At 31.6% G+C, this 22,272-nt stretch overlaps 5 protein-coding genes across 9 annotated transcripts; 2 read left to right on the forward strand and 3 right to left on the reverse strand.

Moving 5' to 3' along the window:
• The first annotated feature begins 4,093 nt into the window (after positions 1–4,093).
• On the forward strand, positions 4,094–7,043 carry LOC117163382 (uncharacterized). Of its 3 annotated transcripts, XM_076622329.1 has the most exons (5): positions 4,094–4,392; positions 4,899–5,766; positions 5,833–6,008; positions 6,341–6,629; positions 6,791–7,043. In XM_076622329.1, the coding sequence occupies exons 1-5, from the start codon at positions 4,384–4,386 to the stop codon at positions 6,937–6,939; spliced, it is 1,491 nt and encodes a 496-aa protein (XP_076478444.1). In that variant the 5' UTR covers positions 4,094–4,383; the 3' UTR covers positions 6,940–7,043. The 3 variants fall into 3 exon arrangements, with proteins under 3 accessions (XP_076478444.1, XP_033201507.2, XP_033201508.2); XM_033345616.2 differs by having other exon boundaries at positions 4,899–6,008; XM_033345617.2 differs by having other exon boundaries at positions 4,899–6,008; positions 6,794–7,043.
• A 1,317-nt stretch (positions 7,044–8,360) lies between these two features.
• On the reverse strand, positions 8,361–10,177 carry LOC117163384 (uncharacterized). Of its 2 annotated transcripts, XR_013059423.1 has the most exons (5): positions 10,018–10,177; positions 9,512–9,834; positions 9,107–9,306; positions 8,812–9,027; positions 8,362–8,734 (listed from the first exon to the last, which is right to left on the reverse strand). XR_013059423.1 is itself a non-coding variant. In XM_033345618.2 (4 exons), the coding sequence occupies exons 1-4, from the start codon at positions 10,089–10,091 to the stop codon at positions 8,926–8,928; spliced, it is 699 nt and encodes a 232-aa protein (XP_033201509.1). In that variant the 5' UTR covers positions 10,092–10,177; the 3' UTR covers positions 8,361–8,925. The 2 variants fall into 2 exon arrangements, 1 of the variants encoding a protein (XP_033201509.1); XM_033345618.2 differs by having other exon boundaries at positions 8,361–9,027.
• A 206-nt stretch (positions 10,178–10,383) lies between these two features.
• On the forward strand, positions 10,384–15,500 carry LOC117163381 (uncharacterized protein C05D11.1). 2 transcript variants are annotated; one of them, XM_076622328.1, is made up of 14 exons: positions 10,384–10,497; positions 11,069–11,310; positions 11,405–11,573; positions 11,673–11,836; positions 11,913–12,431; positions 12,517–12,771; positions 12,845–13,018; positions 13,087–13,323; positions 13,393–13,573; positions 13,666–13,918; positions 13,991–14,177; positions 14,265–14,408; positions 14,495–14,805; positions 14,896–15,500. In XM_076622328.1, exons 2-14 carry the CDS (start codon positions 11,233–11,235, stop codon positions 14,951–14,953), a joined length of 2,730 nt encoding a protein of 909 aa, XP_076478443.1. In that variant the 5' UTR covers positions 10,384–10,497; positions 11,069–11,232; the 3' UTR covers positions 14,954–15,500. The 2 variants fall into 2 exon arrangements, with proteins under 2 accessions (XP_076478443.1, XP_033201506.1); XM_033345615.2 differs by lacking the exon at positions 10,384–10,497 and adding an exon at positions 10,550–10,899.
• LOC117163386 (uncharacterized) lies at positions 15,174–17,093 on the reverse strand. The gene is made up of 3 exons (XM_033345620.2): positions 16,863–17,093; positions 15,665–16,001; positions 15,174–15,499 (listed from the first exon to the last, which is right to left on the reverse strand). The coding sequence occupies exons 1-3, from the start codon at positions 16,922–16,924 to the stop codon at positions 15,290–15,292; spliced, it is 609 nt and encodes a 202-aa protein (XP_033201511.1). The 5' UTR covers positions 16,925–17,093; the 3' UTR covers positions 15,174–15,289.
• A 1,256-nt stretch (positions 17,094–18,349) lies between these two features.
• Positions 18,350–21,570, reverse strand: Rab14 (RAS oncogene family member Rab14). The gene is made up of 7 exons (XM_033345619.2): positions 21,196–21,570; positions 20,334–20,446; positions 20,011–20,137; positions 19,814–19,931; positions 19,541–19,659; positions 19,346–19,414; positions 18,350–19,238 (listed from the first exon to the last, which is right to left on the reverse strand). The coding sequence occupies exons 2-7, from the start codon at positions 20,437–20,439 to the stop codon at positions 19,121–19,123; spliced, it is 657 nt and encodes a 218-aa protein (XP_033201510.1). The 5' UTR covers positions 20,440–20,446; positions 21,196–21,570; the 3' UTR covers positions 18,350–19,120.
• Between the last annotated feature and the right edge of the window lie 702 nt (positions 21,571–22,272).

A 22,272-nucleotide genomic window follows, 5' to 3' on the forward strand; every position in this document is an offset into this window, starting at 1 on the left:
CGATCTTTTATTGAATCGCCAGAAGCAAAGTACGCCTTTCAAGGACGAAAGAGAAGTACCGCGTTCTACATGGCAACATGAAAAACATTTGTGTTCCTGTTAAACTACTTTCATACCTGTCTCTTCTCATCTTCACACATCGCAGACTCTCCTCTTCTCTTATTTCTATCGTTTTACTATTCTACTCTTTACATCATTTCCCATCCTTTGTTCTCTGTTTCTTTTCGTTTCTTCGGTCTTCCGCGTTCCTGCTTTTATCTTTCACCTGTTCTCCGAATTTCTCAATTTCTCATTCACAAATATCTGAAATAATAAAAACTATCCAATTATCACGTTTGTCTTAATTTCTCAACGGCGAGTTGTTTTCAACGATTAATCGTTGCTGTATAATCGTTGTACTCTATCCACGTACAAAGTAGATACGAAGATTGAAAATTATGAGTGAAAATTTTAGATCCGTCAGAAGATGAAAACGCGATGAAATAAATACTTCTCGCGAGGAGATTCATCGCGGCGAGGTTAAAAGTAGGAAAATCATAAACCGTTCAAAAGATAGGCACGATTACAGAAATCGCGTGTGCGGAGAAAATCGTAGACTAGGACGTGATTTAATAAACACGAAGGATAAAACGTTTGAGGTTCGCGCAAGAAGGTCGCGAAAGAACAATCGGACCTCATAAAAGTGCAAAAGTTGCACGCGTACGCAAGCCGGAGCAATCGCTTTACGTAACAGTTATCTCCGAAACTAATTTGCTATGTTTCCCCGTTGACGCGCCGCTGTCCAGAGATAATCATCGGAAAAACTATCAAGCAAGTTCCTCGAGTTAATTTAGCCGTTCGTGACTTCATTTATCCTTGCTCGTTTATCCTTTTTTTTCTTCGATCACGATAAGCATTAATCTTCTTCTTTCTCTTTCTTTACCACGTGCAACGTGTCCATAATATTAAGTCTGCTACCATCCTGGAATTTTTATATTTTAATTCTTTGCTCGTTTTAACAAACAAAGAACATACGTACCGTTCTAAGAAGATGTTTAACATAAAATTAGAAGGAGAAACGATGCATGCCAATACGGATATTTTTTACCTCCTTAATAAAGATAGAACAAGTTATCCTTTGACGTTAGTAAGATACGATCTATGACATTGTACACGGAAGACGAATATGTCCGTCGAATTGGCTCGGTAACAATTAACTCGATGGCGATTGAATACCGAGCTGTTCCTCAAAGTGTTTGCGATATTCTCCTATCCTCTTCAAAAATTGATCCACTTCGCTGCGAAGATAGACGCCTCCATAGTCCACTTAGCCTGCCTATCGAACTAGAAGGAAATTTCGAGCGATACATCAATGCCAGCGTAGCGTCCGCTTTATCAAGCATAGAACAGTTCGCCTCTGATCATTTATTAAATCTGAGCAGTCCGTGGCACCGCGTTGCGCGATGCGATTTATGCACGAAGAAGATTCCTCGAGTCTCGCAACGTGCCGCCGCGGCGAAACCGTGGCCGATGTATAATAAAACGGACACGGCGCGATACAATCGAAACTGTTCTAGACCGATTAAGACGAATTTCAGGATTCGCGAACACCATAAATCTCCGATCGTAAAAATCCTAGGTACCCGCCGCGCTATCTCACTCGTATACGATGAGGTGCTGATACAATAAACCTGTGACGCAATCTTGCATAATGTATCCCTATCTTAACCAACATCCCACGTTACCACCACCTGTATTCAGCACGAGTTCACTGATTGCACAAACTTTCTGCATCCAGGATACGAGCGTGTGTACACGTTGGACAGTTGAATCCGTGTGTCTGCGTGCCCTACTAATGTACCAACGCGACATTTTTCGGGATAATTGAAGCAGTCGCGTTTAATTACCTGCCGCATTAATATGCGTCCTGATCGAATTGACCGAACCGCAACAGCGAATCGTTAAACTGTTTCTGACGATTAACACGACGCTCGTTGATATTTAAAGATCGATATATTTGATAAACGTATTTAATTAGTCTGTATGAGATACGAACTTCCGTCTTTGATTTCTCGAAATTTCGTTTCTGTTAAATGTAAGATAAAATTTACACCGAGGAAATGATAAATTTGTAAGTATACCGTTTGAATGGGCTCACGTTTATGCAACGATGAAAAGCGATTTGTATAATTTGATCGCTATCGATTTATTATCTTCGTCCCTTCCATCCGTGTGTCCATAACAACATGCTAAAGGATATAGTTAAGATGCATGAATTCCAGTCGATCGGGATTCACGTATGTGCATCTTAAGCAGCGATGTTCTTAAACCCTTCGTGTTTCAATGACGTGCGCTTCGTAAAAACGTATGAGAAAGTCTCGCTGGCAGAAAGCATGTTGTTGCCTTAACTGCATCAGACATAATAGGTTTAATTGCCATCTCTCCTTTTCAAGTCCTCCCTACATGAATTACGCGATCTAACTTTTTATAGAATCTTTCGGTATCGTCTCGTGCACATAGATGGTACACGTTTCTTTTTTTTTTCGTCCAACGTAAAAAACCTAACCCGAATCTATTCCTTCGTGAAAAATGTCAGATAGTAAAGGTCTCGACAAACCTGTTCATCACGAAGAAAAAGCTTGTAGAACATCGATGTAACCGTGTATTAACTTTACGTTGTGACCGATACATCAAAGTTAGGACCAAAATTAATTTTATCGAAAAAGAATGTAATTTAGCATCCAACAATGATCTCAAGTGAAATTTGAAGAACGAATCTCTAAACGATGTGCGATTAAACTTTTAGCCAACCATACTCGTCAATTGTTAAGATTGTTCTTCTGTTGTTACGTTCGTCACGATTAATTTCATCTTTGCAATAAGCCTGATCTTCCGTTAACTATCCGCTCATCAGCACAGTGCGGTAAAAAAAGAGTAACGGTGAAGCGTACGCGGGCGTTAATGGACCACGTTATGGCAACGCGTATTAAAGGATTGCGAAATCGAAAGTACGAGGAAAGTATATTACGCCATATAAAAATTGGTCTGCATCAAACCCATGACATTCGGTATCGAAGGCTACTTATTGCTTGCGAAATTAAACGAATGACCACGGGTAGTACATTCAGAGCAAGAGACGTTTAACAAAAACGTTCCTGAAATATTCGACCCATCGTATTTCGTAATCAATTAAATTCTCATCTTACTCTCGGAGCAAAAAAAGAGTTAAGTAAGTTAGTTAAGTTACAGAACCGCTTTATGTATTGAGAAATTACGCCAGAGTTTACATTAGTAATAATACCAATTTCACGACAGCCAGAATCACTATATTCGAATATTTTTTAAATTACCGCTTTTTGCGATTAATATTTTACAATATTATCATAATAGCAGGTATATTAAAGTACACTAAGTATGTCATTAGTCTGGGTATAATATTACCGTACACTATATATACCTGATATGTTGCAAATGCGTATGTTGCTCGAGCGCTCTATCCTGTTTAATCTAAGCGCAAATCACGTGTCGCAGAGTTGCACCCCAAGCTCGGGACCCTGATTCGCGCATCGACGCTCGAAAAAAATTCGAATTTGCCGGCTAATTAATCAGCGACCAGAAGCGTTCTATTAATCATCGTTTCGTAGCGCGTTAAACAACGTTCTGACTTCTAATTAGATAGTTAGCTCCGTAATTAGTACATTCGCTTAACATTGCCTAATGTCTCATTCGCCTGACTTGTTCTTCGATGGAAGAATCGCATCAGACATCGAACAATTTCGTGAAAGTTTCCGATGCGATGAGACGAGAGCAGTATTAATCAAGCCTTGGTTAACGAAGACGAGCGGTCGAAGTTGCCATCCTTAGAAGGTCCGTATCCTTACGAAGTCCTGCATCCTTCTTCGTTTCTGCCGCTCTAGCCACCCGACAGAGAGGCGAGAGCACGAGAAGACCGATGCTCCGAGTTAATGATGCGCCGCATTGCGTTACAATATAGGATTCGTAACCCGTGAAATATGGAACGAATCCGTACTCTAGGTGGTTGCTACGGTCCCACTCTTCTTCACTCACCATCACTACCGTCACCGACTGATTCAACACCACCGTGACACAGTTACACCGGTGCCTCGCTGTAAATCCTACAGCGCTTGCACCAAACCGTGATCTAGAAACACGGATGAATCCCGGGATATATAAAGCGGATTAGAACCAAAGTTTGTCATTCCCTCGACACCATCTAACGGCGGAAGGTGTAGCATAGCCAAAAGGTAAAACCGACGGAAGACGAAAGCCTATCTGGTGAAGCAGTTCGCGTGATCCAGAGACTCGCCTTCTCAAGGATAAACGAGGGAAAAACGGTGGCCAAGTTTATTGTTCCGCCCAGAGGAAAGGCCCACCGACTTCAACATGTCTAAGGTGAGAAAACTTGAATCCAGAAAGAGCAAGAAAATTATATCTGTTGCAACTGATAAGCATCGAGCAGGAAGACGCGCGCGGCAAGGATTGTTTCGTATGTCAAAATGTCCCGAGCTATTCTGCGACCAAGTTGCTTAACGCGAGAAAATTCTATTCTTCGGAGTTACTATTTGTGTGGCAGTATTCCAGAGACGATAGGAAAATTCTGCTCGCGAATCATCGTATTAATCGACAGAAAGAATTCAATGATGTTTCCGATACATTTTTTATAGATCGTTCGGTAGAGTTTAGTAGAGCTGCGATTCCAGAAATACTAAAAATCCGATACTTAAAGTGGCAATCTAAGAAACACGATAAGATAAAAAGATCTACCCAAACTCCTGTTTTTAAAAATTCATGTTTGATTACCAACTTAATTCTCTAATTCCTATCACCGTGTCAGACTAGATGCAACAACTATCTCTACTTGAACGACATATACAAATGTTAAAACCTTATGCATACAGATTGGATTAGCAGTATTCGTCATAGCCCTTACCCTGGTGCGCTCTGAGCCGCCGGTGAACTCATATTTGCCACCAAACGGCGGTGGCAACGGAGGAGGTGGCGGAGGACCGTCCAACACTTACGGCCCGCCTGGTTTCGACGGGCAGAACGGCATCGGAGGAGGCGACAGCGGTCGTAATGGTTTATCAAATAGTTACGGAGTACCTGGCTCGAACGGTGAAAGGAATGGCAATGGCAGAGGAAATGGTTTCGGCGGTGGTCAACCTTCTAGCTCTTACGGAGCACCATCCAATGGACTCGGTGGAAACGGAGGTTCAGGTACCGGAAGACCATCCAGCAGTTACGGAGCACCTGGTGGAGGAAATGGTTTCGGTGGTGGTCAACCTTCCAGCTCTTACGGTGCACCGTCCAATGGACTCGGTGGAAACGGAGGTTCAGGTGCCGGAAGACCATCCAGCAGCTACGGAGCACCTGGTGGGGGAAATGGTTTCGGTAGTGGTCAGCCTTCTAGTTCTTATGGTGCACCGTCCAATGGACTCGGTGGAAACGGAGGTTCAGGAGCCGGAAGACCGTCCAGTAGTTACGGAGCACCTGGCGGAGGAAATGGTTTCGGTGGTGGAAGCAACGGAGCTGGCAAGAACGGATTCGGCGGTGCTCCATCGAACAGCTACGGCCCTCCAGAAAACGGAAATGGTTTTGGTGGTGGCAATGGAGGTGGATCTCCATCGGGTCTCTATGGACCTCCTGGAAGAAACGGTGGAAACGGCGGGAACGGTGGAAACGGTGGCAATGGAGGACGGCCATCGAGTAGTTACGGAACGCCTGAGAGAAATGGAGGAAGACCATCGGGTCTTTATGGACCACCAGGTAGAAATGGAAATAACGGCGGCGGAAATGGAGGATATAACGGTGGCAATGGTGGATATCCATCAGGAGGACCGGGTAGTAACGGGGGTGGCAATGGTGGATATCCTTCTGGAGGTCCTGGTGGCAATGATGGCTATCCTTCTGGAGGTCCCGGTGGTAATGGCGGCGGCAACGGTGGTTATCCTTCTGGACCAGGTGGAAATGGTGGCGGTAACGGAGGTTACGGGGAAGATGAAAATAACGTAAGTATGCTTGGTGATAATTACCTATCATGACCAATTATTTCTGATCGTTACAATATATTTTTTATTGTTCGCTGTGACCAATAAATGAAATTATCCGAGTTAATTGCCGGTATAGAAAACAGCAGCACCGATAAATTTTAGAATCAAATATATATTATTGAAACTAATACATTTAATTCATAGTAAACGATATAACGATAATTAATTTCTCTCACCGTCAAGTATTTCATCTAATTTTTATTGCCTACTAGGAGTCAATACGAATTCTCAACTCTTTCATAGTTTATGACCTATAACTATCTTTATTATATATCTCGATGCTAATTTAGGAACCAGCAAAGTACGAATTCTCTTATGAAGTCAAGGACGAGCAGTCCGGAGCTGATTATGGCCATACGGAAAGCAGAGACGGGGATCGCGCACAGGGAGAGTTCAATGTTCTGCTTCCTGATGGCAGAAAACAAATCGTTGAGTACGAAGCTGATCAAGATGGATTTAAACCTCAAATTAGATACGAAGGTGAAGCGAATGGCCAAGGATATGGTTCTGGTGGACCAGGAGGCAATGGTGGAGATAATGGATACCCAAGTGGCGGACCTAACGGAGATGGAGCCGGAGGTAATAATGTTTATCTATCAGGCAGGCGAGGTGATGGGCCTGACTTCACCAATGGTGAATGAAACATACATACATCTGCATAAGTTCTTCGCAGAAACTACGTTTGAATTTAATTTCATCCGATTTTTAATCGTAAATATATGTAATATTTGAATTCTTAGCAGGGTATCCGTCGGGAAGACCAGGTGGTGACAATGGCGGTTACAGAAACGGAAATAACGGTGGCAACGGTGGCAACGGTGGAAACAATGGAGGATATCCATCCGGAAGTGGTGGCGACGCAGCGGCTAACGGAGGATATCAATACTAAATGTTCATCTAAGCGTAGTAATATATATCGCGTGTATTACAAAAGGGGAATACATAGGGCAACGTTTATCATAACGCATGGGATAGTTTCTGTCTGGAACAGTAAGAACGCAACTGTAATTGTGAGCGATGATAATTTTAGTACGATCGAATTTTGATATCGATCTTTACTATATTTAATCGTTTTAGGACACTTACAATTGAACGATCATAGAATGAAAAGAATGATCACTCGTTTAACATTGAAAACAGACAGGTTTTCATATTGCAATGCTTCGTTTGTTTCAGACGTAGTATCCTTCCTAGTATAAAAGGAATAACTATTCATAGGATAAACATAAAGACCTCAAAGTCAATCCTTAGAAATTAACGATATTGTTAGCTGTTAATCGCATACTTCTTGATATATTCATTTATAACGGAATTCACGTGCAATAATACTAACAATATCGTTTAATAAACTTAGCAAACGCAGTGTCATTACTTTTTAAATCAATTTCTCTTTCAGTATATATAATAAGACTCGTAAATGAATTGGTTATCATTATATATACCATTTGCGATTTTTATACGTGTGCAATACTCGTCTTCTTCGAAATAACTATAATTTCTTTAACATTTGATGATCTATCTACGATTTTATAACTACCACCAGATGTATACTAATTTTTAACGTTTGTTAAGATATTGTATTTATTACTATTTATCATACTATATATATATATATATATATATTTTAACGATGTTTAAAATGTAGCTGTAGAAACAAACGTCCGCATAAATAAAAATTGCGGTAGGCCATAATGTGTTCAGTGTTCAGTCTTTCACTTACACCTTTCATGCTATGTAAACGTTATTCTACTACAATTTATATGAATATACATATGTATATATACATATATATTATATGAATATATATATACATACATATGTTTGTGTATAATCATTTAAATGATCAAAAAAGAAATGTGTACGCGAAGTAATAATATTAATCATATTTTTATATTAATGAAGCACTTGTTTGTAATGTAATTATCGTATTAGATGCTTATGTACATATAATCTGCTTCTTTCGCATTTATAAATCAAATTTCTAGGTTTCATATGATAGCAAACAAAAGAACAAGTAAATAAAAGCAACGAGTGCTTTGAATATTTGATAAATACCTGTAATTTCAGACGAAGTAGTACATTTCGCCCACAACATGTTTGCATTCACAAAATATGACAAAATATTCAAAGATGTGATCTGATATAATAAATAATAGATACTTCAAATCTAACGAATCATCAGTACTACCATCATCCAAAAACTAATTTCTAAGGTGGCGTTTCGGCTTAAATGTAACGAACGTAACATAAGGCAAATAAATATATATCTTCTTCAGAGATAAAGTAATTTTACATAAACTTTATTTACATTACACAAAAGAAATATTATATCATAAAATGCAATACGTCAAACATATCTCGTTAGTATACAAACAAAATGTAACTGTAATTATTGGAATTTTTGTTCTATGGTATTAATACAGTTCTTGGCTAGGGAATGCAAGTTTTAATGGCAACATGGCAATGATAACAAGAATTATAAAATATTTATATTTTACTCGTTTCTTACATTTAATTTATACACTTATATACGAAATATTTTTTAATTCCATAACGTATTTTAACTTCTCAACCTAATCGGTCAAAAACGCACAATTTTTTATTTTTAAGGGAATTGTTTCTTGATTATATAATAATATATTATTTTTATTTCTATATCTTACGTTTCTAATAAAATAATACGCCTAGGAAATGAAAGAAGCAAGTGTGTTTATAAATATAAAAATGCGATTATTTATTAGTACAAAAAATGGTTGATTACCTATTTGTGCATTTTGAATTTTTAATTATAGCCATTTATTACGCAGGTATGAGCATCAAGAGATTAACATTTGTTTACACTAATAAATTTTGGTAAAACTAAATTATTCAGCTATCAAGTAACATTTGAATGTATCAAATCAGCTATAGCTTTCTGTCTAAGAGTGTACAATTTTTTCACCCATTTATCAAATCTGGCTTCCTGATCAATCATTATCTAAATAAAAAATATTTGAAAATAAAATGTCTAATATTTATATTATTCATGCATATAGAGAAAGAAAAAGGTACACTACCGAAGAATGAAAGATACTTTCAGATCCACAAGGAACTTCAGCCACTGCTGGAACTTGTATAGTATCTGCATTAATATCTATAACAATGTTCTTAAATTTCTTTTCCTTTGTATTAGACGAAAATTGTTTGGATGTAAAACCTTCAGAATTGATTTCCTCTAACACACCCTCCTTAAAACGTGGTTCAATTGGAAAATCACCTAAACATAATTTTATGTTAAATTAATATGACTCCTACAAAATAACATTAGTATCCTAATTTGTATAACTAAATTTAAAATTTTCCTACCCTTATTTTCTATATAAACAGAAGATAAAACTATTCAATGTTTTTAAAACTATAAATTCAGATTAATAATAAAATATTTATAACTTGAAAAATAACATATGTAATAAAAATCATACCTTTTATTAAAACATTTTTAGTCTTTTCAGACACAATAGTCTTTACATTAGATTGTGAACTACTTGAACGACTCCCAGATTTTTCTCTTGAAGCTGATCTACCTTTTCTCTTAGAACAATCTGAAGAACGTGATCTAGAATAATACCTATGTCTTTCTCTTCCTTTTGAATTACTGTTTCTAGAGCTTTTGTAACTTTTTTGGCTATGATCTCTATCTCTCCCTCTGCTTCTGGAATGTGAGCGATGTCTACGCTTTGTTTTCGAATGTTTGGATGATCTTCGTCTATGAGAAGATGAATCACTAGAATTTGAACTAGATGATCTGAAATGAAGGATTACATATTAAACTACGTTTTGTAATCAATGTTATTAATATAAGTATATATATTAATGGAAATTATGATGTTATGCATAAAATTACAATCAAGTAACGTTTTAATATAAACAGGAAATAAATCAAACTAAGTATATAGTATAAGATCTCAGATAATTTAATATTATTTACCTGGATCTCCTACTACGTCTTCGACGATACCTGCTATTATGATCTGAGTCCGATTCACTAGTATATCTTGCCATAACGGACACCTGGTTCTTTACTTAGATTTAGATTGTGTCTAATATCGCTGCATTGCAACGACTGTAACATATAATACTACAGCGCTATCTATAGGTATAAATTTAAAGACATAAATTATAAATAATTTATAGTATAGAATATATAACGAATCAATAAATATCATTCACACATTAATTTTCTGAATAAGTTAAATTATTCAATCTTTTATAAAAGAATTAAAAATTCTATCAATAGTTACAGTGTTAATAATTTTATATGTATTAACCATTTAAACATCATATATCTATTCTTCTTCAATATTATTATTTCAATACTATCAGAAATACTATCTATCTATTTAATCTGTCTAATGTTGACTACCAATGTTTAGCTAAAAACATCAGGCATCTGTTACTTATACATAAGGTTTTTAAATATTTAAAACATATCCTAAAATTTATTAAAATAAAAAATAATTTACAATCGAGCATTATTTAAAATATATATCTTTGACTTGTGATGCTCCCTTGATAATTTCGATAATTTGTCAATTGTTTCACGTAATAAACTGTGAACGTTTACAAACATAAAAATTTACGTATTCGTGTTGCTTTTCAAGGAGTTTTAAAGTCAGTAGAAATTTAATGTAATATAACATGGCGCCGGTAGACAATTCACCAAGAGAAAACATGGGAGCGTTTGATTTTATATATTCGATAAGAGTAAATGATATAATACCGGTACACATTTACAAATCTAGAGATACTGGAATTACGGTTTGTATAGCGGACGTTGAAGGACCTGTTGTAAATGGTTACTTGTGTCTCGGTAATTTCTATTGTTTTTATATTTCTTGTGTATTCCTAAAATATGGTATTTATTTAATTTTATTATTTTATATACGTTATATATATATATATATATATATATATACGTCATATACACTATAGATATATATTATATAGTATTATAGATAATACTATTTTTATAAATTTAGCTACTGAAGCGCATGATGATGATGGATTACCACACACATTGGAACACCTTGTTTTCCTGGGCAGTGAGGACTATCCGTACAAAGGTGTTTTAGATCTATTGGCTAATAGGTGCTTGGCATCAGGTACCAATGCTGCAACACAAGTTGATTTTACTTTCTATACCATGACAACTGCTGGAAGTGAAGGATTTTTATCTTTAATGCCCATATATTTAGATCATATACTTTATCCAACACTCACGGTACAAAATATTTATTATTTATTTAATAATTAATAAGTCATAATGTGTAAGATGTTTTTAATTAATAAAATTAAGTATAAAATTATTTATTAAGGATGCAGGTTTCCTTACTGAAATACATCATATTAATGGTGAAGGGGAAGATGCAGGTGTGGTCTATTCTGAAATGCAAGGAAAAGAAAATGTAGGAGAATATTTGGTATACGTAGAAATGTTTAGAGCAATGTTCCCTGGACGATGTGGTTACAAATCTATTGTTGGAGGTAAAAATATTAATCTTTCTAATATCTTATTATTTTAGAATAGAACATTAAGTGGTGTACATTGCTATTTTTATAAGAGAAATATTACTTTTTTTATAGGAGCATTGAAAAATCTAAGAGAAAGTACTACTAATGAAAAGGTTAGGCAATACCATCAAGAATTTTATAGGCCTGAGAATTTGACAATAGTAATCACTGGCCAAGTGAAACATGCAGATGTGTTCAAAGCGTTACAAATTATAGAAAAGAAAATAATATCAAAAGTATATATGTATAATTGCTTGTATTTCAATTCTTCATTACTTTCATAACATAGTTAGAACTTAACGGATGTTTTAGGGAAATAGAGGTTTCTTTAAAAGACCTTGGCAGGATCCTGTACCACCCCTCACTGAAAGTATAGATTTAGACGTGTATTATCCTTGTGATGATGAAGATAATGGAGTAGTAGATGTTGCTTGGAGAGGATCGTCTCCTATTACCAATATGTATGAGCTTATCGGTTGTACATTACTTTTAAAATATCTCACGGATACATCAGTTAGTCCACTGCAGAAAGAATTTGTTGAAATTGATGATGCATATGCCAGTAATGTTGGCTATTCTTATGGTGCATATACAGTATCTATACTATACCTTACATTTGAAAGTGTACCAAAATCAAAAATTCCTCTGATAAAAGATCAGCTGTTAAAAGTATTAAATGATGTGCATAAGAAAGGTATTGATATGAAACGAATGAAGACAGTTGTTCATAGACGTATCCTTGAAGATTTGAGTAGTTTAGAAAGTGAACCGCATGAGACAATTGCATATATGCTTTTTGGATATGCACTTTATGGTAATACTAAAGAAGATGTAAGTACTTGTTTTGGATCTGTTATGAAATTTTATTAATCAAGGTATCCTTATAATGATTATATATCTGTTTCTGAAATTTTAGTTGGATCAGAGGACCAATCAGGTACAAGCTCTTAAAAAATTAGAAACTGAACCTGAATCTTACTGGTTAAATTTGTTAAAAACATATCTTCTTGAGTCTCCATTTGTATTAGTTAAAGGAATTCCCAGTTTGAAAAAAAGACACGAATTAACTGAGAAAGAGAAAGACCGAGTGGCTAAACAAATTGAAAATTTAAGCAAAGAGGAGCTCCAAAAGAAAGAAAAAGAACTGCAAGAAGCAGTTGCTAAAAATGATGTATGTAATTTTACATACATATATGATATATATAATATTCTTTCTTACACACTTTAATTTCGTATACATTTAGATACCAGTACCAGATGAAATATTAAGTTCTGTTCCTATCCCATCTACTCATCTTATCAATTTCCACTACATCAAGAGTTATACAACAGAAAGCAGTAAGCAACATTCCAGATTTGATGTATCAAAGTTGCCATTTTATACATATTTGGATCACGTTAATACAAACTTTGTTTATGTATGTACTTGTTTATTAGTTGATCATATTTGAAACATCATTTAACTGACTAGGCATTTCTTTTACAGATGTTTGTTATTATGAATACTTCAGATATTAAAAAAGAATATAAACTTTATATTCCTTTATTATTGGAAATAATAATGGAGTGTCCAGTAATGAGGAATAGTCAACTCATTCCATATGAAGAAATTGTAGCTGAATTGGAAGCAGATACCATAAGTAATGATACTAACCTCGGAGTTTTTAATTCTTCGAGGTTTTCATGTGGACCATACAGTTATACTGCTCTGTTAATACTTCATGTAATAATTCTTTATGTTAAAATTCGTTTAACAATTATTTAATAATCTTAAATAATTGTCTTTTTATAGCTTGAAATGGAAAAATATGAGAAGGGTGTACAATGGATTAAAGAACTTTTATACGAAACTAAATTAACTCCAGATAGATTAAAAATTACAGCTACAAAAATGGTAAACGATGTCGCCCAATTTAAAAGACAAGGGAATAAAATTGTGAATGATTTAATGCAAGAACTGATATATAATAAAGGTAAAAAATTTAAAGAATTATGTAACACGTACGCATGCATACACATACATAATCGTGTGATTGCAAATAATAATTATATTTTTTATTTTCAGAGAGCAATCCTTATATATCTAACATGTTACGGCAACAGAAATTTCTTAATCATGTTTTGGAACGCTTACGTGATGAAACAGACCAGAAAAAAGTTATTTCAGAAATTGAATCTGTTAGAGAAGTGTTAACAACACCTAAAAATATGGTATTGTACATGGCAACTAATGTGGATAAATTAACTGCTCAAGTACCAAATGTTTATAGCCCATGGAATACATACTTTTCTACATTTGGTACATCAAGCAAGACTAAGTTAGTTTATTTTCATAACTTAAATTATAAATTATATGTTCGCATATAAATAGTAAACATATAACTGTACAGACTTGAAGCCATTCCTGATTCAACATTCATAAATTCTCCAGATGAGATTCCATTGAAGGGTTGCGTTACAGGACTAGGTTCCATAGAATCTTCCTATTTATGTCAAAGCTGCTCATGTATAAATGATTATCATAGTCCAGATTTAGCCCCTTTGCTTGTTTGTATACAATATTTAACTCAATTAGAGGTAAATAAAAAATAATGTAATATCTCTGTAATAATTGTAAAAGTATTGCATCATATAATGTGTATTTAAACATCAATATTTTTTAAGGGCCCTATGTGGAGACTTATTAGAGGTCAGGGTCTATCTTATGGGTATCATATCTATACCAAACCAAATGAAGGCCTGTTATATTTATCATTTTATAAATCCACAAATATTGTAGCAGCATACAAAGAAGCAAAATCGATTGTAGTAAGTATATGTTTAGATCACAATTAATCAAATTTGTGACATTCAAAAAATGAAAATAGCATTGCTCATCTTTTACATTATTATAGGAGATTCATATTTGTGAAAATAAATGGGAAAGATTACTTTTTGAATCGGCAAAATCTTGTTTAATATTTGAAATTATTGAGAAAGAGCAGTGTGTTGGAGACGTAGTACAACAGTCATTATTGTCTTATTTTAAAAATGTACCACATGATTACACTCAACAAATGGTACAACGTGTATCTGAAGTAACAATTGAGGATATGACTCGTATAGCATCTCAATATTTAAAACCATTATTTGATCCAGAACAATGTAAAACAACTATTGTATGTCATCCATCTAAAGTACCAGAAATTGTTGATGCATTTAAAACGTAAGTTAATAAGTGCTACAGTAATATATTCTATCATAAATATATATATATGTAAGTATTTGTATTTATTTATATGTATTTTTGTTACAGACTCAATCACGATCTTAAATCATACACTACTCTTGAAGAAAGTTACCTAAATGATTAGTAAATTTTAAATATATTAAAAAGGCATGCCTCTGAAGTTCGACAAACATATACTATAATGGTTCTGTTCAAAACACAGCTTCAAAACGAATTTAAGCACATTTGCTACTCATTTAAAAAATGCTTGCTGATTTGCCTTTATGGATCAATATTGCTATAAAGAAACTAACAAGATTTAGTCAAGATATATACTTCTATAACTACTAAATAATTATACAGTATATTTGTGTATGTTTTATTATCCCTTATACATGTTGTTACTTAAAATACAGTTTTTTCTTTTTGTGAATTGCCTAAAATACAGTAAATTTAGTTTCAATCATTATTAATATAGGAATTATGATACTAAAATGTTTTCTACTTCTAATGCTGATACACCTTTTTGTTTCTTTGGTAAATAAACTCCGCCAAACACTTGTAAACCAAGCATTGTAATGTTTGCAGTGTCTAATGGTTCTGCATCAGGTACTTCTCGTCCACGATAATATGGTTTAAAATTTATCAAAGGCAATGTTACAATTGAAAAGTCAATATCTGACATTGGTGCCTATTGTAATTTAATATAATTTTTGTATTAAATTGATACTTAAAAATTATTGTTATTTAAACATTGTAAACCACTCGACTTAAACACATTATATAAAAAATTACAACTTATAACTTATTAATTATGCTTTTAAGAATAGCTTAAAGTAATATAGCTAAAGTTTACCATAAAAAATTGTTCATATGTTATATCTTCGTTTGAATGAAGGCCTTTGTGTCTAAGAACAATTTTATAGTGACTATTGTTGCCTTGTCCTCGACAATTGATTTCAATATTTTCAAAATTGGATAAATTTAAATTAGTCATTGTACGTATCCCTGCAAATCCTGCACCATTTGGTTGTGGATTTAAAAGAGTAAAGAATATAGCTCGTTGAAAAACTTGTGTTGTTTGTAGTGCTAAAACAGCTTTTGATTTTCCTACTGTTCTAACAGTATCAGATATTTCTCTCCAATTATCCACATTTTCTACAGTTGTAAAATCAAAAAGTATTTCTTTATGCCTAGTTAATTAAAAATAATGAATTTTAATTGGAGATAACACTTTTACCAGGTAGTTAATTTATGTGTATATAAAAATCTTTTTATTCATTAAAAAAAAACGTTAAACATACATGTCTTTTGTAAAATTTTTACAATGTACCAACAGCACATTTGAGAAATACTGCCATTAGAAGTTATAAATTATTAATTCCTTTTAAATTTCTGATGATTACACAGGTTATAATAAACATCGTTTGATTACAAAAACAGGTTACAATAAACACGGATAATAAATGCAATAATAAATTATATCGTTAACATAATAGCTTTTATTTATTATCAAGGATTAATATCAATACTATTCGTAATCTCATATTTACAAACATTTAACACATTAACAAAATATTTTATATAATTAACTAGGAAATTGAATATTTCGGCAAAGAATAAATTATCTTATAAAACATAATAATTTTGTATTTGATCTTAAAAGTTAAATTAGTGGAATTTATTAAAGAATAGTAAATTAAAGAATAGTATAGTGTCGAATGTATATATATTATTTCTTGCCAAATTAGTATTAACCATTTAATTCTTTCATTATTTATAAATTATTATAAGCATAAAATTAATCTTTATAATCATATGTATAATACACAAAAAATACCTTATACATATATGTACATACGTATAGCTGTACATTATTACATGAAACAAATTTTCAAATATATCAAATAAATAGATAAAAAAGACAAAAATTTCTTTCAAATAACATTATACTGTGGATATTCCATAAATTTTACGAACATGTGTTTTTTAAGTATCTTTTTTAGATAGAAAAATTAAATGTCAACATTATTGTTATCAAAAATATAACTCACCCCCTTATTGAGCGGAACACCATTCCAACCATAAAAATATTGTAAATATATTGATAATTCATTGTTGTTTACCAACTTTTACCTTATAATATAATGACTATTTAATTTTACGTGAAATATATTTCTTTTTGTATATACTTAGTGACTTAAATTTATGCATCTAATGCAAGTCAAAGTGATATGCTCAATGTTTTAAAAATACACTTTTGTATATAATGAACTCGCGCGGCAAAATTAAAACATATTTTTGTAGCACACATAAGATGCACTATAAAAGATTTTGTCCACAGATTTATTATCTTAAGATTCAATATTTGCGACTTAAAGACTAGAAAAGAATTTATATATATATATATATGTACTAAAAACAGGAATATGAAAAATACTAATAAAACCAAAGGATCTTGTTTTTTGAAATAGTCATATAAATTGACATATATGTGCAGTAGATAAATACAAAATATTTAAATATCATCTGTATTAAAATAATTTAGAAATTGAATTGCACTGAAATGATAATATGAAGTATTATATATATCTTTGCAGTAATATTACGTTATATCGAATAAACACGTGATTATATGACATGATAAATTTAAGAGATAATACAATGAAACATGCGCTATCAATTTTCTACGTAATTTGCTTGTAATCTATTAATTCTGCCGTTTTGGTTATAAAATACATTGATAGAAATAACATTTTACTTTAAATTTGTTATATTAAGGATGCAAAATCAATTATTCTAATGTGACTGTAATATAAATATTTATTTTTGTTATTATTTATATATACAAGATATGGAAAATAGATAAGTAACTGAAGTTGAAATTAGGTTTAAACAATAATACATGTTAAATAAAAAAAGATTTTGTTCTTGTTTTCTACATTAAATTGATTCTTATTGATCTCCAATTAATTAGATATTATGTGTATACATATAACAGGATAATAATTATTTTAAGTGGATTTGAGAGCTTTGGTCAAATTTATTCTAAATGATATTTTATATTTTTTTAATATAATTGCCAATATAACTGCAATATAATTGTTTTGCTATATATTAAATAAAAAACAACATATAATATTTGATTCCTTTTAAATTAATTTTTTAATTTCATTTTAGTCGGGATTGGTATGTAAAATTGATTTTGAAAAATATGTTAGGGCTATTGCTAGGTACAATATAGCTGTCAATCAAAGTACAAAAAATAATAAATTTTTCAGATAACATTTCTTCTAACCTTTCTTAAAAATTAACAAAACATGAAATGTGGATAAAAATTTGAGATACATGTCAACTGTACATTACTTCATTTTAGCAGTTGTGAAAACGATATTGATTGATATAATATAATAGAATATTAAAAAATCTATCCTTTTGAAAACACTAATTGTTTAAAATCTTTGAAATAATAGTAATCATAACAATATAAATTTTCTTCTTATCAAATTGGAAACATGGACCATTCCAAAACACTTGGAAATTAAAATGTTTTTCAAGCAGAAAATAAAAGTTATATTTAACTTTACATTAGCAGTTTATATGCTTTGTATGATATGAAAATGGGGTTGTAGTTATATGGAACACCAGAGTTGACATTAATTCTATTTCATTATGCCATTTTGTGACAACTCTTTGATGCTGTTGAGAAGTTTGGATGTGTTACCAACAATCTTTTGCACTTAAGCTTATAGTACAATAGCTTTCAAACTGCAAATTAGATAACAAACACGATCAAACGTGCTTAATCTTGTTACACATATTTAATTTACAATGGTAAATATTTGGCTGTGTCACATTCATATTTATCATATTTTCTTGTGATTAAGTAAATGTTTAGTACAATGCACCTTGTACACAATGTACTATAAGATTTGTGAATACAACATATTGTCTAATATTAAATTTTTTACGCAATAAAGTATACGACCTATGCAATAATATTTGCATGTATGCAAATTACAATAACCATAGAAAAGCTTTAACACTGAAATATCAATTTCAGTGTTAATACAGAATCATTGTTATCAGTACAATTTATATGCATATGTAGACTAAATCATGGATCTGTACTTCATTTCTGAAAATTAAGTCTAACTAGAAAAAAGTGACATTCTTTTCATGGAATAGATTTGACATATCAAAGGTAAAGGGATAAAGACAGGAGACTATTTGCTTACTATACTTAGTATAAATCATATATGCATCAATAGTACCGATGAATTCATGTTTCTATATACAAACAAATAAAGACCTAACAAGAGCAGGAATCCTTTCCACCCTGTTGTTCGTTAGATACACCTTGAAGATTAGTACGACCTGGTTGACTCGGATTATGTTGAACTCCAGATTCGGCAGCATTCAAGTCCAAACTATATGCAAATAAATTATAATATGAAAATTTTCAAAAGAACGAAATATGATCAACCATGTTATTTCAGCAATATGTGTTAGGCACAAAGAAATCGAATTTACTGACCGGCCATCTTGTATACTTTGGAATATCTTTTTTGCTGTTTCCAAAAAAGCCTCTTCAACATTGTGCCCTCTGATAAAAAAGTCATAAATTTAAATATTTTCTAATTATATAATTCGTCTATGTATTTATACTTTAACTGCATAATTTAAATTTAATGCCCTTATGTTCAAACTAATCACCTAATTATTGACTTACGTTTTTGCACTAGCTTCTACAAACATAAGACCATTTTCATCAGCAAATTGTTTTGCTTCCTCATAAGTAACATCTCGTTGACCTTCCAGGTCACTTTTATTTCCAATTAAAAATATAACCTATAAATATAATATGTAAAATTGTTTGTTACATATATAATATAAACCTGTTATTTATAGAGTATGAGAAATACATCATTCAACAGTTCTGCATCAATGTAGTTACACTTTACAGACGTAAATACCATTATGTAAAATATCATATTTTGCATACAGTGCTTGGATTTGTTAAATTCCTTGTATCTGTAAGCCAGCTGCTAAGATGATTATAAGTTGAACGACGAGTTATATCATAGACCATTAAAGCTCCAGCTGCACCTCGGTAATAAGATCTATAATGTATACATATGTATATATTATATAGCCTCTTTATTAAAAATGGTACAATTTAATTATTATAAAAGCATATACCTAGTAACTGCCCTAAAACGTTCTTGACCAGCAGTGTCCCATATTTGTAATTTTATTTTTTGTCCTGCAACTTCAATGATTCTCGTCCCAAATTCAACGCCAATAGTATGTGGACAGTCTGCCATAACTACAGTAGAGGAAAATTTTCTATGTCATTTTATATGTGATGATATGAATATAAAAAGCTTTTAAATAAAAAGATTTATTCTAAGTACAATAAAACTATATAATTAATTTGTTAGAGAAATTACAAATCTGTATACCCAAATCTATATTGTTTATAAAGACTTGTTTTTACTATCTTATTTGTTTTTTTAACTTACATTTTTTTTCTGTAAATTGATGCAATAAACATGATTTTCCTACTCCCATATCTCCTATAATAATATATTTGAAGATATAAGAGTAATTATATGGTCCAGTTGACATTTTTTATCTGTAAATATATAATTTACAAACTTTTAATTTTTGTATCAATTTATATGAAATATATTTTATTTATTAATTTATTTATACAGAGATATTAAAGTATGACAAATATCAGATCCGCAATGAAGTTTATTGAACATCTGGCATAGCAAGAATATATGATAACAAAACACATAAATAAGAATATAATACAAATTACAACAAATGATGATACTATATACATAAATGACAAACACAACTATGTACATTATACCATAATTGGCATAGTTGTAGTATCAATATGTTTGACAAAAGCCTATGCTAAAAAAACATTATAACAAATTATAAATTATTATATTTTATTAAAATAATTTTATTATGATTATGAACTGCTAATAAATATTTAATTGGTGACAAATAAATGCATGGAAATATTACATATGTTAAGTAATACTACATTAAATATAATTATTCTAGTAAAATATCATTTTGTGGATACTTGTGTAAAAATAAAATGTAATATGAAGACAATAATGATTTTTACATGTTTATTCAGATGTTTTTTAACAAAACATTAATGATAAAGTAATACATAATTGCTTAAATGACAATTATCATTATTGGTTGAAAATGTTGGAAAAATTATAAATTGTCAAATAATAAAGTATGATAATACCAGTTCTGAATTTATAAATACAAGCAATAAAAACTCAATTTCCTGATGACAACTGTTCACTAAAAAAAGTTTCTGATGTCAACAATGCATTGTCTACTCACCGTTTTGTAGTTCACTACTGTGGAATGTTTTCCCACAAACTGAATTACAAGGATTTCGTTAAAATGTTATTACTACATAAACAATAAATTCTCGTACTAGATGTACAGGTAACAAGCGTAACACCGTAAATGTATTATAAATTACGATTCTTTATATCACGCGCAATATGGCAGATCACTGTCGCTAATAACGATGGCGGCGAATAAACGTCAAACCACCTGTCACTATTTTTTAACAATTCTAGTTATTAACCTACACTCGTTCGTTGCAACTTTAATTTTAATAGTGTTATTTAACTATTACGACGAATATAAGTAATATCTCTAGTTGTAACAGTAATGTTTCCGAATATATAATTTTGTTAAACCATAGAAAGATGAATAAAGATAGATATCATTTGACCATTATGGCAGTAATTCTATACATATATATGGGTACATACAAATTCTAGTGTATTTCAAAATGCCATAGCACTATTAATCAAAATATTCTCCTTATTCCGTAAAACAATGTTTTAGAATTTCATATTAACATGAGTTCTATGTACCAAATATAGAAGCATAATACTCCTATTACTCCTACTAAAGCTATGTATACAAACCAACCGCATACCAGTTCTTTTGAAACAAAGATATTGATTGGTATTTTGCTCTGTCTCAACATCAGTTAGTTATACTAAACAAATAATAAATGTCTATATATTTTAATGACAAAATATAATAACATTTTAAAATTAAAATCCTAATTTTCGAAATCATAATCCTAATTGGGCACATAATATTTGTCAAAGATAGTTTTGATATAATACAAAAATTATTGTTACAATAACTATTGTATTGAAGTATATATATATATAACAGTATTATTTAAAATATTTAATCGTCCTTTTATTTAAGTTTGATATATTTGTAAATTCTTGGTACAATTTTATACAAATTACATTAAATGTAAAAATTAAAATATAATTTTCATATAAGTAACGCATTGTTAGTTACTGCATTTGGTTATTTTGTTTGTTTTAATCATGTTAATTATGTTAATAGATTGATAAGTTAATAAATTCATATAAATTCTAA

This window comes from Bombus vancouverensis, chromosome 10, assembly GCF_051014615.1.
Source record: "Bombus vancouverensis nearcticus chromosome 10, iyBomVanc1_principal, whole genome shotgun sequence".
Taxonomy (NCBI): Eukaryota; Metazoa; Arthropoda; class Insecta; order Hymenoptera; family Apidae; genus Bombus; species Bombus vancouverensis.